The sequence below is a fragment of the Myxine glutinosa genome, chromosome 1, assembly GCF_964187855.1.
Source record: "Myxine glutinosa chromosome 1, kmMyxGlut1.1, whole genome shotgun sequence".
Classification (NCBI taxonomy): domain Eukaryota; kingdom Metazoa; phylum Chordata; class Myxini; order Myxiniformes; family Myxinidae; genus Myxine; species Myxine glutinosa.
Window position 1 is genome coordinate 305,033,330 of NC_136261.1, and position 15,741 is coordinate 305,049,070.

At 43.3% G+C, this 15,741-nt stretch overlaps 1 protein-coding gene across 9 annotated transcripts in view; it reads left to right on the forward strand.

Annotated features, from left to right (window-relative positions):
• Positions 1–15,741, forward strand: part of KIF21A (kinesin family member 21A) — a 255,299-nt gene that overhangs the window by 121,922 nt on the left and 117,636 nt on the right. For 6 of the 9 annotated variants that reach the window (XR_013621375.1, XR_013621377.1, XR_013621376.1 and 3 more), the window contains exons 17-22: positions 315–383; positions 3,854–4,008; positions 7,057–7,207; positions 7,317–7,511; positions 9,001–9,105; positions 10,171–10,336. Coding sequence is in view for 5 of the 9 variants with exons in the window: in XM_078768210.1 (XP_078624336.1) it covers positions 315–383; positions 3,854–4,008; positions 7,057–7,207; positions 7,317–7,511; positions 9,001–9,105; positions 10,171–10,336 (841 nt within the window). In the remaining 4 variants the exon portion in view is untranslated. The remainder of the gene's footprint in view (positions 1–314; positions 384–3,853; positions 4,009–7,056; positions 7,208–7,316; positions 7,512–9,000; positions 9,106–10,170; positions 10,337–15,741) is intronic. The other 3 variants (XR_013621378.1, XM_078768215.1, XM_078768222.1) reach the window with 1 other exon arrangement.

A 15,741-nucleotide genomic window follows, 5' to 3' on the forward strand; every position in this document is an offset into this window, starting at 1 on the left:
GTCCGTCCGTCCGTCCCACCCGTGGTTTTCTGCACTTTTTTTCTTGCAGCCTTAAATATATTCAACTGAAACTTGGTACATGGCTTTATTATGATAAGTTGCAGGAAAAGTTTGAGTTTCGTGGCGTTTCGCCATTTTTTTCACGTATTTATGCCCTTTTAACTTGGAACAAGAACATTCATTGGGACCAGTAGGGGACATGTATTGCAAAGCAATTCTCCCTCTTGTTTATTTTTTAATCATAAATGTGTCATCTGATTCAGGAAACCTGATGTTTCAGCAAAGGTTACAGTGATTTTCCTCTACCCATACAGTACCAAATACATACATTGGAGACACAGAAGAGACAACAGCAGCTGGTGTTGAAGAGAAAAACGGAAGAGGTAATTATGAAATGGATCTTCCTGTTGAGCCTGCTCAAGAAACATTTAGTTGTGCTTTATTCAGTTTTCTATTGTTTCAGTTGGGTTACTAAGCATAAGACGGCATTAAATGAATCCATGGTACTGTTTAGTTTTTGGGATATCCACAAGATCACTATGAGCTCGGTACAAAAAGGTCATGAGGATAATGCCAACATATCCCAAAGGACACTTCTCATTTCCTCAATTCCTTCCCCCTTCTCTCTATCTTGGAAAGAATTAGGTGAAATTGATATGATATAAGGTATGTGTGTGTATATATATATATATATATATATATATATATATATATGTCACACCAGACAGAGGGTCCGCTGACATAGACCTTCTGAGCCAGAGGTCTAAGACCTCCGCAAATAGCCAAACGATCTTTACACAAGTTGCTGCAAGCGGACAGCGCTTATATTCCTATCCACACTCTAATAGCGGGAGCCTCTGTTACAATTTCATATTTCTCCAAGGTGGGTCAATTCAGCCGAACCGAGTCGTCTTTCGCGCACATGGGAATCGAAAGGCGGAAAGACACTTCGTGTATTTAAAATGGTTTGTTAAATAAATTCCGAATTGACTTGGAGGGGAGGCGCTAATAATAAATAAATAAACGGACAGACATAGCACTCAAAAGACAAACAAATAAGGGAGCACACATATGTAATACCGAAATAAATGAAATAACTACTCCCCCTTTAATGGTTCCATTATGCTGATTTGCATGACAGAGGGAGATGAAACAGACAAGGGCTTGAACGACCACTGCTTTTGGCAATCTTCGCTCCGATGTCCAGCTCACTCTACACATCCTACACAGGTCGAGTTGGGAATCAATGGCCCAAGGTAAAGGATATGATCCGGCATGTTGTCAGGACACAGACTGTGGGACTCAAGACTCCCTAGCAGCGAGCAGGAGTGAACGAAAAACAAGGCCAAAGCCAAGAAGTTAGAGCGACGAGGAAGGCAGGGAAGTCTCTCTATGTGCATTGTGCATGCGTACGCAGGCTTATACTTGCATTTGGGTCTGACCCCCAGCATGCCCTGGTCCATTCATTGGCTGTGCCATCATGCAAAGGCGGCATTTGGATAAAGCATTCCATCCATGTCCTGTGGTTTCACTACAAGCACACTATACTGCAGGGTGTGTGGTTCTCCTTGTGAGCAGCCTGTGGGAACCTCAAAGCCACGTGAGAGCAGCCCATTAATTTTCCCATTCTCCCGCACCTCAAGCCCACCATCTGCCTCACCTGTAGACAGGAGGGTTTACACAATCCATCCATGCCTTGTGCTGCTCTATACTGCTCTATGCTAACTGCCTCTTCAGTCCACATATTACTTACAACTTACCTCTGACGTGTCCCTAGTACATGTGCAAATCTAATCTGTACAAGCACATAATCCATACTATTCTTAAAACATTCTGGCTATGGTTACCCCCCCCCCCCCCAACCTCCCTACTACCACCTAACAATGTATTTATTTAACCATCAAATAAGGACACATACTTTTTGCTTACCCTACTCTATCAGGTTTTTAACATCGACCAAGTCAATTAGGTAATTTAAAACGTAACGTAAATGAACCAATCAAATTAACCAAAAAAAACTCAGCAAAATGCATGTTTGTGAGTATTTACTCATTCTGTTTCTCATTTACTCATTCATTCTGACTAAAATCCAACAAAACAAAATCCATATGTTTGTGAGTATTTACTCACAAACATATGGATTTTGTTTTGTTGGATTTTTTAAAATGCAACTTGAGAGGGAAGGTGACTACAAGGAATTTTCTTACCTTTTTTGTTTGTTTGTTTTTACACAATTGAGGCTCACGTAAGATCAAGAAATAGTCCTGCGTCGTTTTTGATTCATTGTATCCGAGTCGAGTCACATTAAATGCACTGAAAACAGAAATAATACATGTGGAACGAGTAGGCTTTATTATCTAAACCACCGAAGGTGGACGGAGTTTGTGTTTTCACCCCTGTCTCTCTGCCTTTCTGTCTGTTTGTCTGTCTGTGAGCAGGATATTTCAAAAAATGTGGGATGGATTAGGAAGGAATTTGGTGGAAAGGTTGGGTTTGTGACAGGAACGAATTGATTATATTTTGGTGAAGATCCGGATATGAGAATATTTAAAGTGATTCTTCACCATTGAGAGATCGGAACCACCTTTAGAAGCCATTTTTCCCCGCAGAGCGGAGGTTGGCCTTTTTTGGGCACCGTGGTCCCCTTTTTGAAGCAATGTTTTATGGCCGGATGCCCTTCCTGCCACCAAACCTGTTAGTCGCCTCTTGCGACACACAGGGAATTACCAGTGAACTGGTACTCAATTTTGCCGACCTCAGAAGGATCACAGGCTGAGTCAACCCCCCTGGCGTTAATTCAGCGATTGACTGGGATTCTAACTCAGGATCCTCGGATCCCAAGTCGGCGCCCTAACCGCTAAGCCAACACCAGGCTTCATTGAGAAGAAGAACCACCTTTAGAGGCCATTTTTCCCCGCAGAGCAGGGGTTGACCTTTTTTGGGCACCATGGCCCCTTTTTGAAGCAATGTTTTATGGTCGGATGCCCTTCCTGCCGCAAACCCTGTTAGTCGCCCCTTGCGACACACAGGGAATTACCAGTGAACTGGTACTCAATTTGCCAACCTCGGAAGGATGACAGGCTGAGTCAACCCCCCCTGGCGTTAATTCAGCGATCGACCGGGATTCGAACCCAGGATCCTAGGATTCCAAGCCGGCAGCCTAACCACTAAGCTAACACCAGGCTGTATTGGGAGGGAAAGGTGAAGAATAATAATTGATTAATTAATTGCATAATTAAAATCAATAAACAATAATCATGAAATATTTTTTAAATAAATTGGCTAATAGCACACCTAAACCACCACTGCTTCATCCGAAGCTGTAACTTTTTGAAAATTAATTAAATAAGTCATTAATCATAAAAGTTAAAGAATTAATTGATTAATCAATAAATAATTAATTGATTAATTAATTAATCAATAAATCAAAAATATCCTTTATAGCCGCATCACTTGGTCACTGTGATGTCCAAATATCAGCTTCCTAGCTCAAAAGTTGCCTGAGATATTGCCCAGGCTTCATTGAGAAATGGGGCCAAACGATATATAGCACGATATCTCATAAAGTTGTGGACGAGTTATGACGAAACTTGGTTGAATGAGTTGGGTAAGTGATAAGAACATGCTGATTCGAATTTAGTTCCAGTCTGGATGCAGATCCAGCTTATCAGTGGGATGCAAAATGTAAACTGTTCAGGCTGGTGATGTTTTTTTTTTTATGGCAGGGCACCCTAAACAAGAGGTTAATATGAAGCCATTAATGAAGTACAAGTAGATTGTTCATTAGAATGGCAAGTGCTAATTTATGCAAGTGAGAACACAAGCTTTGATGAATCGGCTTCCTACCCTGCAGGTATCCTCTCTGCGCCGAATCGCAAAGCCAATTTCTGGCCGGGTCTCAAGACAGGCACTTGAGATGGAAAGTTTGGCACCTGGTGGGCTGAGCAGAATAAGGCCTGGGAGCTCAAAACAGACCAACATCCCAGCAGAAAACCCACCCAACCGCAGGTATTCCAAAACCTTTCACCAAACAGAGTTTACTTGTTCTGCTGGTCATGCATCATCAACCCTGCAACACTTACCTTGTTCAACACATCCAGCTACACCACGTGCCTCACCCAACACAATCCCCCAAACTAAGTTCATAAAGACTATGAACACCTACAAGGGACCGATGGCATTGGCTTCATTTACATTCAAAAGAAGTGCCACTCGACATGCGGCCTACATTATCCTTGAAAAGTTTGGTCACAATCAACCAAAACAGTGAAATCGATTACCCTTTCCCCTATTCCACAACTCTTCCTCCCCACTTAAATGTCAAAATCTATTAAATCTAATACTCATTCTTGCACCATTAACATATGCAGAAGAGCCAGTTTTCAAAACTTAATGATTCAAGATCTCAACCTATACCACAATCGATTGAACCGACATTTTGTATGTACAAATTAATCGACTTTGTTGAAAAAATATTACTCGCTATTATAGATGACATCAGCTGTGTTCACAAATTCACGAGTCTTGTCTTCTTCGTGGTCTATTGCATCCTCTCCCTCATGATCTGTTGATGGATCGGATCATCCATGAGCAAATGCACCAACTCCTTTGGCAACAAATCGCCCTCTGTCCACTTGTATTCAAGCGTCTCACCATGCCACCCAAGCCCATGTGATGTGCCACCCAAGCCCATGTGATGTGCCACCCAAGCCCATGTGATGTGCCACCCAAGCCCATGTGATATGCCACCCAAGGCATTGGTATATCTGGAGTTGTTTGATGTTCTTTGCGCCAAATCAAGGTAGTTTGCCCTCAAATATGCATTCTTAGTGACGCTCTGCATGGTGGGAGAATTTCCTGGCTTCGGAGTGAACTTCTGCAGAAACTGCCCAATAATAATGATAATTAGTTTATTGTCATATATATGCGACGCACATACAATGGGAAGTACTTTGACAGTGCGTGCTTAAATATGACATTGAATAAGAAAACAAGCCTGCATTAGCTGATGATCCAAGCTGAATAACTGTTGTGCCGGATACAAGTGAAAACTCTCCATCTTGAATTCATGATCTTCTACATCAGGCAAGACTCCCAGTTCAAGGAAGGCAGCAACATTTTCTGGATGCTTCTTTAGCATCTTCAAGGGCAGAAGCCTTTCTTTTTGAATAAATGTACTTGTTGTGTCTCACCTGGAAAATGCATGTAGTGCTTTCAGTGCTGAACACATCTCCGCTCCAAGATCAGCAATAACATGCTAGACATCCAAAAGACGTCTCTTAATGTTCTCAACTCCTGTATCAAACAGCCCACATCATTTTCCTTTCTGTGCAAAGAAGAACAACACATCAGTATCTGGTGATCTGATGATGATGACTTGTTGTTGTTGTTGTTGTTGTTGTTGTTGTTGTTGTTGTTGTATAGCCCCAGACGGTTCTCTCAAAGAAGACAAGCGATCGATATCCCAGGAGCACCTCAGATATCCCCTACATCCAGGACTCCCGCCTTCACGAAGTCAATGCCATGACGGTGTTAGAGAGAGATAGACAAGAGAGAAGACACAGAGACAAGAGGGAAAGGGTGGTCCATGGGGACCGAACGGCACTCTGACCGTGACCGAGCTGCTTTGACAAATCTGGGCAGCAGGGAAGAATGAGGAAGATTTGGCACCCGATTACGACGTCGAAGATTTTGGGGGGTACAACCACGACGAAGAGGCGTCCCCGATAGTTGTGATGATGACAGTAGACTCATGTGGTGAATGTGAGGAAATATGGAGATGGTGCATGATCATTCGGGTGTCTGCTTCCTCTTGTATGGAGGATAATTCCTCTACTTCGGCTGCCTGAGTGACGTTGCCATCTGACTTGTCAGACAGATGCACACTTTCTCGCAGCCAAACAATATTCTGCTGAAAAGCTACTGAGCATATTTATCTTTCTGCCATTCTTCAAGCAGTAGCTTTATCAGATGATACTTGTTGCTCCCATTTGGCATGAACATCTTCCCGTCCCTCAGGATCTTTGTCAATGTTCCTTTGATCAAGAAGGTGTTTGATGTACCTCGGCGTGATCTCTCAGCTTCCTTGATTGAGAGTGGCATTTACGTATCAGTCCCAAAATCAGTCCACTGCACTTTTTGAAGCTGGTCAAACACATTTTCCACCAACTCTAAATGTATTTGGTAAAGCCATTTGTGCTTGCAGGAGGGCATTCCTGTAAATTATCCAATAAACGAGTCTTTGACCAAGCTGTTCAGTCAACTTTAACTGTCCTTTCAAAGCGGTGCATGAGCTTTGATTTATCTTTCTTCACTGGGGATCCATCAGCAGTGGCAAGCAACCAAGGAACAGGATCAATTGAGTAGCTAAGTACCTTTTCCGAGCTGTTACGTGTGAGGGCCAGCAAAATGACCTGGCCGAACACATTTCATTCTGCCTTCAGTTGCTTCGATTTATTGTCAGATCCTGTGATTTTAACTGTCTTTGCTGCCGATGCAAACGTTTTAAGCTTGGGTTATTTATTTTTTGCATCGTTGCATCAATGGCGGTAAACTTCCGAATTGCATCAATGGCGGTAAACATCCGAAATTTTTATTTCCTAAAACCTTTAAAATCATTATTTTATTTCCAGTGAATTATATACTTGATCACTGTAGAACACAAATCACCTTATTGGCACTTTCAAAAACCTTTCATGTCGCAGTACTTTGACCAAATATTACGGCATTTTACATCATCCCGGCCAATGAAATTTGCTGCTGGCTGACCCCACCCATGTCCTTTTTACTCAAGACTGCGTGGGGCCTCACCTGGATGTGTAAAATTCTAAATAAGTGAGGGATGACATCTTATTTTTTTAATTTGTCGATATACATGGCTACTTTCCTTTTGTTAGCTCCCAAATGCGTATTTTCTAGCAGGATCTAAAATTCTGGTGGTGGATTTCCTCCTTGCTGACAGACTCATGATTGTTTTTAACCTTTGTTCAATCCTGGGTGAATAAATTGAAGCTTTGGCCACCAATCTACATCCGTTAACCTCTTGCGTGTGTCTAGCAGGAATTGGCAAATGCGGAAACCTATGACCATCTACTCATCCAGGACAGCACGACTGAAGTGGCAATCACTGGAGCGGCGAGTTTCAGATATTGTCATGCAGCGCCTCACGATTACAAACATGGAGGCTGATATGAACAGGCTACTCAAGGTCAGTGGCAGAGGGTCTTTTTGGGCTTAGTACTGGAGATTGTAAGAATACCATCATAAGAATTTATGCTTCCATTTTTTGTAATAATGAAATTATTTTACATATCCAGCAAAGAGAAGAACTGACTCGAAAAAAAGAACGACTGCTTCGTCGACGTGACCGCTTGATCTCGACCTCACCTGATGATCGCTCAAGTACTCAGGCATTAAATGAAGACTTGGAGACACACTCTGCCAATCTGGACTACCTCAATGAGAGCATATCTGAATGTCAGGCAAATATCATGCAGATGGAAGAATCCAAGGTAAAGTTGAAAGCTATAACAACAATTTTGTTATTTTTTAAAATATCAGTACAATTTACATAACTTACTTTTAAACAATGTTTATATCCATTTGAAACTTGTGAACATAGACTACCTACTTCAACCTACTTTGGACCTGCCATTATACATACTTTCAAACCATCTTTTTATACATACTTTTGAACTATCGACACTTTGATACAAAGTTACATGCACTTTCAACCTATATATTGTTATGGTCGTCTGGTTGCCCCGCTTGGCCAGTTCAAATCTGGCGAGTTGCCTCAATGTGACCGTAATGGTTGACCGTTTTGGGGTCTACCCTGCTGGATTATGCGTCAAAGGCTGCAATACCGTACAGATTGAAATTCCCAAATCGGGCCGGCATTACGTTGGTCAGGCATGCATCACACATCTTGATGCTAATTAGGCCAGGTGAGTCTGACGCGCGACGTTGTCTGGATATGTGGCGTTCTTTGCCCCATCCAATTAGTCCTTAAACGGGCCTCTCTAAACCACCAAATAAAGCAAACAGGACAGCCAGAATTCACTCCAGAGATCAAGTATACTTAATAAAATAACACTGGTCATGGGGAAGGGAACACGAGGAAGGCAAGCAAGTATGTAATAAGTAAATGCAATACAGCAAAAAAACGCTTACTCCTACACATACTCGTGCCCATGAACCACACAACGAACCGTAGCCTTATTTATACATGTCTTAGGGCCCAGTCAGACACACCACATGAGAGAGATAAAGCGGGAAGGACAAGACATAAATACTGTACGGTGTCCAGCAGGGCGCTGCTGGATGATTATGATGGTCCCAGCCACTTTTGCAGGGAAACGGCTTATCGCGTTCCCAGCCTCTGGTCCAGAGAAAAAGAAAGGGTGTGGCTCTGGGACAGCTGGGGCATGGCAAGCGAAGTGCCCAGCTCCTCCTTAGGGCATTCAGGCTTCTCCTCCCACTTCTGTTGTCACTCCACCTTTCATGGCTTCAGGCCACCCACGTCACCATTGACTCATTGTGCCCCTCTCCTCTCACTCACCATTGGCCGCTGGCTCAGGCCGGTGGGCGGAGTGTCCTTCCGTGACCCTACACCCCAATCTCCAGAGGTGCACGGCCTGGGCGCAAAGGTCTGGTGACTTTTCCCGCCAAAATTGGCCGAGCGAGCGCTTAAAAGAACAAACAAATGACAGATTACAGGTAAAACAGTAAAGATGGGGTAAAAAGTGTTAGTAATTTTATATACACACTATAGGGAAGTGTATTTTTACTCTTCTAAAGCTTTCACTGCCTACCTTTCGTATCCTAAGTGATTATTTCTCCTTCACCAACTACTTTAATTTTTTTTGCCATTGTTCGTGCTGTGAGTGAGTATTTTCAACAGTCTGTTATTGTGGTGATCTTGATAGTATCCGACGGGGCATTTGGAAAGGTATGTATCCTGTGAGTTGGTGACAGATTGTCCCTTACATGGGTGAGCAGGAAGAATACGGTAGTACAGTGGATGTGACGGCAGTTATCTCTTCTTGCAACTTGATGGAGGCCCGTTACCTGCTTAATCACTTCCTCGCCACAATTCTTAACAAGGTGCGACAATATGACAGAATTCCTCTCCAAATCTTTTTTTTTTCTCATCATTTGCTATACTTTTAATGCCTGTGCTGTACTTTTAATGCCTGCCCTATACTCATACATTTTACGTGGGCTGGCAAGATGACCTACAGGTACGTATACTTGCCTCTCAACTTTCTCGCCTGGGTTGTAATCCCAACCCAGCTATAAACGGTCATCCCGGTGCTTCACAAACAGGGTGATTCATCAATGTGCGTCCCTCAGATTGACGTAAAACTGGCGTCCCATCTGCCAGTATTAGTTGGTGGGCGTTAAAGATCCCACGGTATCTTTTGCGAAGAGTAGGTGAGCTATCACTGGCAGCATGGCCAAATTCCAAATTTCTGCCTTAACTACTGCTGGGAGAGGGGTGGCACACTGGCCAGAATGACCTTTGCCAAGAAACTGCTTTGGCAGCACCGACTCTCTATAACAGAGTACGGTACATCAGGTCGGATCGGACATTTTACATACCGGTACTCAAAAAACGCTCTCCCCTATTTACCTCTTCCCCTACACTTCCAAAATATTTCCCTTATTCTCCCATCCCTGGTATCCACCCTGCATTTTTTTTTTTTCTGTGCTCATGAGTTTCTGTACAGCCCTCCTTCAACCAAGTAATGACAAAAAGTTGGAATGATGTGAAAACACATTTAAGCTCAGTTTTTAAGGTTCTTTCAGAAAATACAAAGTGAAGATATTCTGTTTTTAAACTGCAAATGGCATTGAAAATTACCTAAATTTGTTTTGAAAATCGAACATTATTGATGAAATCCCTCCGAGTTTTCAAGCAGGTAGTGCACAACCATATCACGTCATCATCACCTCTTTATACACATTTTTATTTTTTATGCACAAAATAAATACAATGACAGACATGTCGTTTACAAAGTTTTTAAAACCATGGATTGTTATAAGGTGGCTTCATGTCAAAAACCGTTTGCAATGAACAAATAAAAAAATACCCATCCTCAAAACGGTAGATTCTACAACACATTGCTGTCATCACTCTAACCTGGTGATCCTGGCTGTGCACTGCAGGGTTTTCAGGCTGCACAGGTCGAGGGCCAGGTCAAGGTACTGGAAGGACAGCTGCGGCAGATGAAAAACAACAGCGTAACACAGGCACAACTTCTTTTCCACATGCTGAAAGAAAAAGCCGAGTACAGCCCAGAACTCGAAGCCGTTCTGGGAAACGCTCTACAAGGTCTCTTCCTCTTTTGCTGTCTGAATTTGCATGGCTTGCATTGCTTTTAACATTAACACCATCTTGCTTTAAGGTCTATACTCTATAGGTACCCCGCCCGGTGACAGGTGCAAGTATCGGCAAATCAATTGCAAGCACGAATATAAACTAGAATGAAGAGCTAACCTTGTTCTTGAAGGTAAATGTCAATATAATATAAACTAAGCTGATGTGATAGTGACTAATTAATATTGCTCTGTTACATATTACATCTGCAGTGTGTACCCTGGATAAGAATAGGTACACCGTATCCCTGCGTGTCGTAAGAGGCGACTAAGAGGGTTGGCGTCAGGAAGGGCATCCGGCTATAAAAACATTGCCTCAAAAAGAGAACCATGACAATTACAAGTACAGATGGGCAGGGTGCAGCCCGAAGTGGAGATCGGTTTCTGAGGTTTGGGACATGGAATGTAGGGACAATGACAGGGAGATCAGGAGAAGTGGTGGAAGTATTGGTCAGAAGAAGAGTGGACATATGTTGTGTGCAAGAGACGAGATGGAAGGGAAGTGGTGTGAGAATGGTGAAGGGTAGGCAGGGACAGAAATACAAGTTTGTGTGGCAAGGGTGCCCGGAGGGCGTGAATGGTGTTGGTGTCCTGTTTTCTGAGGAGTTTGTAGACAGTGTGGTGAATGTGACTAGAGTGAGTGATAGGTTGATGATGATGAAAATGATGATTGGAAAGCTCTAGGTGAATGTCATCTCGGGATATGCTCCGCAGGTTGGTCGAAGCGATGAAGAGAAGGACAAGTTCTGGTGTGCGATAGATAAGCTGATGGAAAACGTGAAAGATGAGGATGTTGTTGTGGTAGGAGGAGACCTAAATGGACATGTGGGAAGGAGTATGGATGGTTTTGAGGGAGTTCATGGGGGTTACGGATATGGTGTGAGAAATGGAGAAGGTGAAAGGATTTTGGAGTTTGCTGATGGAGCTGATTTGTTGATTTGTAATACTCAGTTCCAGAAAGAGGATAATAAGCTTGTTACATACACGTCAGGTGGGTCGACGACAACCGTTGACTACCTGATGGTGCGTAGGCGAGATAGGGGGCACCTCTGGGACACAAAGGTGATCCCGGGGGAGGAGGCTGTTTCACAGCACAACTTGGTTGTCTGCAACGTAAGGGTGAAAGGTGCGAGGAGAGCTCGGCGGGTGAAGTACCAACCGAGAATGAAGGTGTGGAGGTTGAAAGAGGTGACAGTAAGGGAGGCATTAAAAGAGAGGCTGAGTAGGGTCGAGGATGATGTGGTTGAGCTTGAAAGTGGTTGGATGTCAATGAAAGCTAGTCTGTTGGGAGCCGTTGGTGAGGTATGTGGATGGACAAAAGGACCACCGAGGCACTCGGAAACATGGTGGTGGGATGATGAAGTTGGAAAGAGGATTGACGAGAAGAGGAAGAAGTTCAAGGAGTGGCAGAAGGCGAAGGGTACGGGAGCAGAAACAGCAGAGCATGAAAGTTATAAGGCAGCCAGGAAGGCTGCAAAGAAGGAGGTAGCAAAGGCGCAGGAGGCATGTAGGAAAATGTTCGGAGAACGCTTGGATTCGGAAGAGGGTCAGAAAGCAGTATTCAGGATTGCAAAGCAGATAGCGAAAGAGAGGTGTGATGTGATGGGGGTGAGTTGCTTGAAGGATGAAGTGGGACAAATCGTCGACCCAGATGGAATTAAAGGAAGATGGAAAAGATATATGGAAATGCTGTTGAATATAGAGAATGAATGGGATGGCAACATAGAGAGTAACCCAGTTTTAGGACCGGCAGAGAAGATAACTGAGAAGGAAGTTGAGGAAGCGATAAAAGCAATGAAGGGTAGAAAAGCGGGAGGGCCGACGGGAGTTGTGGGAGATATGTTGAAGGCAGCAGGAAGTTGGGGTGTGAAGAGAATGACAGAGATCTGTAATCTGGTGGTGAAAGAAGGCCGCATTCCAGTGGATTGGGAACTGAGTACCCTCGTCCCTCTATACAAGGGGAAAGGTGACCCTCTGGAGTGTGGCTCGTACCGAGCGATAAAGTTATTGGAGCATGGAATGAAGGTATTGGAAAGGGTGTTGGAGAGGAGGATAAGGAAGAAAGTGAAGATCGACGAAATGCAGTTTGGATTCATGCCAGGAAGAGGAACGACAGACGCGCTTTTCATTGTGAGGCAGTTGCAGGAGAAGTACATGGAGAAGAGGAAGAAGTTGTTTCTTGGGTTTGTTGATCTGGAGAAAGCATTCGATCGGGTTCCACGCAAAGTATTGACATGGGCATTGAGGAAGTTAGGAGTGGAGGAATGGTTGATCAGAATAGTAATGGCAATGTACAAAAGAGCGCGCACAGCTGTAAGGATGAAGGACGGGAACAGTGGTGAGTTTGAGGTGAAGGTGGGAGTGCATCAGGGGTCGGTACTAAGTCCACTACTATTTGTAGCTGTGATGGAGGTGCTGGCTCAGAACGTAAAGGAGGGTTTACCGTGGGAGTTGTTGTATGCAGATGATCTGGTGTTGATTGCGGAAAGTATGGATGGACTGAAGGAAAAGATGAACACGTGGAAGGAATGTATGGAGACAAAAGGTCTGAAGGTGAATATCGGAAAGACGAAGGTGATGGCAAGTGGTAAAGCATGTGGTGAGGTGGAAAGAACTGGGAAGTGGCCCTGTGCTGTGTGTAGGAAGGGTGTCGGAGTGAACTCAATTCAGTGTACAATGTGCGCTGAGTGGGTTCATCAAAAATGTAGTGGTCTGAGAGGGTCATTAACCAGTGTGGCAGCTACATTCAAATGTAAGGTGTGCACAGAGGGAGCTGCAGATGGAGGAAATGTTGAGTTGGATCTTGGAGACGGCGTGAAGCTGGAAGGTGTGAAAACATTTTGCTACCTCGGAGACATGCTGAATGGAGAAGGTGGATCAGACTCGGCAACGGTTGCTCGAGTGAGATGTGCATGGAAGAAGTTTCGGGAACTGAGTGGCGTGCTGATGATGAGGGGAGTGTCGTTGAAGCTGAAGGGAAAGGTGTATGCTGCATGTGTGAGAAGTGTTATGATTTATGGGAGCGAGACATGGGTAATGAACGTAGAGCAGCAACGAAGGTTGGAAAGGGTGGAAATGCGAATGGTTCGACGGATGTGCGGAGTATCGTTGAGAGAGAGGAAGACAAATGATGAATTGCGAAAAATGATGGGAATGGAGCCTGTGATTGATGCTGTGAAGAGGAACAGGTTGAGATGGTTTGGTCATGTGTTGAGGAAGGATGAAAGTGACTGGTTGAGAAGAGTGATGGAAATGAATGTAGAAGGAAGTAGAAGACGGGGAAGACCGAGAAAGACTTGGCTAAAGATGGTGGAAGAAGAAATGCGGGCAAGGGGGTTAACAAGGAGAGATGCAGAAAATAGGGCAAAATGGAGAAGATTGTCATGGGGACCGCAAGGCTAACCCCCGCTCTAGCAGGGAAAATGGCCTTTAAAATGCATGTTGTTGTTGTTGTACATATTACATCTGCAGTGGTGAGTGTGGAGTGAGGAGGGAAAAAAAGATAATTTTGTAATTTTGAAAAAAGACGAGGTGGAGAGGATCCAATGATCCAAACTTTTAAGCTGAGGCAAAATGTCGATGGCCCCAGAACTTAACTTCGGAAAACATCCATAAGGATAATTTGCTAAAAGCATGAGGTTTTAAAAGTTACTGTATTTCTTTATCGAGTTACTTTTTTTTTTAGAAAAGTACACTCCATTTCACAGCTGATGAACCCTTTACACTTGCCGTCCTATTTGGTGGAGCAAGTGAAGCATCAATCGAAGAATGTGGTTGTGATTTCACACAGCAGGATTCTTCAGGTTGTCATTACAGAAACTACACAACCCGACAAATAGGAGATATATTGAGTGTAATATATCTCATTAATCCAGTTGTAACGAAATACTCTTCACAAGTATTGCACGTACTGCCAAGTTGCTGAACCGACTGACAGCAGCTGCAATAGTTACAATTTCACTGTGGTATATAATTTGAATTGGATCAGTTAAATACACGAATGTCTCTCCAATGGAGCAAAATCCACCCCTAAGTTGGTCGTTTTTCTAAATAGATTTTGAAGAAAAAAAAAGATATTTTGAAAAATATTTAACGATGTATACGAAATGCTTGTTTATCAATAAAAAAACAAAATTGTGAGCATAATTGAAAGTGCAAAGAGGTATAGAAATTGGGCTTAGTTACAGGTTCCTTCATGGCCGGACACCCTCATCTCTGCTTGGAAAGACTGCCTTCTAATGCTGAGGATACCTGCTCCAGAATTGTCTTGTTTAACAGCTTTTGTTGTTGTTGATTTAATGTATTTGGGCGTTTCATTGAGTGCCTTCACATGTAGTTCTGTGGTAGGTTTGTGTCCTTGTCAGAGCCATGTGCACTTTTAGTCCTCGTTCAGATTGGTTTTGCTCTTCTTCTTCTTCTTCTTCATCTTCCTCTCTCTCTCTCTCTCTCTCTCTCTCCAGTTTCTAATGCCAATAGCAAAGCTGTCGCATTCAAATCATGCACACATGCACGTAGAGTTACAGAGGCAGAAAGGATAGGAATTGACTAAACATATCCTGTACAACTAGCGACCTGTAGGTGGGGGTGGGGGAATGGCAGGAACTTCCTGGAACACTCATGAGTGTGCAGGTGACATAATGTAGTGGCAGCACTTTTCTCTTCACTGTCAGAAGCGACTGTTAGGGAGAAGAAATCCTCTCAACCCCCATTACATTCTCCACCTCCCCTCAACCCTCATTCCGCTCTACCCCAATGGGATGCAAACCTCATGGCATTTTTCTGTGCTCTATCCTCTAAATGCTGAGCATCAGTCCAGGAAGCAGCACGGACCATCATCTTTAGTCCTCAGTGTGATTGTTTTTTTTGTTGAGCAAATGTTTGTTCTTTAACTTGTAATGAATAGCTTTGGCTAAGATTCACAACCCTTGCCCTACTACTGGATGTGTTGTTGATTGGAGAGGATAATGGAGACATGTGTCATGCTCAAAGTGTAAGCCAAATGTGAGCTTTGAAAGGGGAAAAATAGATGTAGGGATGGCAAAAATAGATGTTTATACGAGTATATATATATATATATATGTATGTACACCATAAAACTTCGACTATAACGCACACTTTCTTAACCCAAAAATATTTTTAAAGTTAGAGGTGTGTATTATACTTAGGTGTAATTTTTTTTTGTAAGTTTTTTTCAGATTGAAAGATCGTCGAGGACGTCTTCGAAAACGGAAGTGGCAATACTCAAAGAACAACAACAAAGAATAGCTAAATGTTTAATGTATAATATATAATCTGTATGCATAGTGGGGGGGGGGGGGGGGGGGGGGCAAGTGGACACCTGTAGGATTTTCATGATGAGAA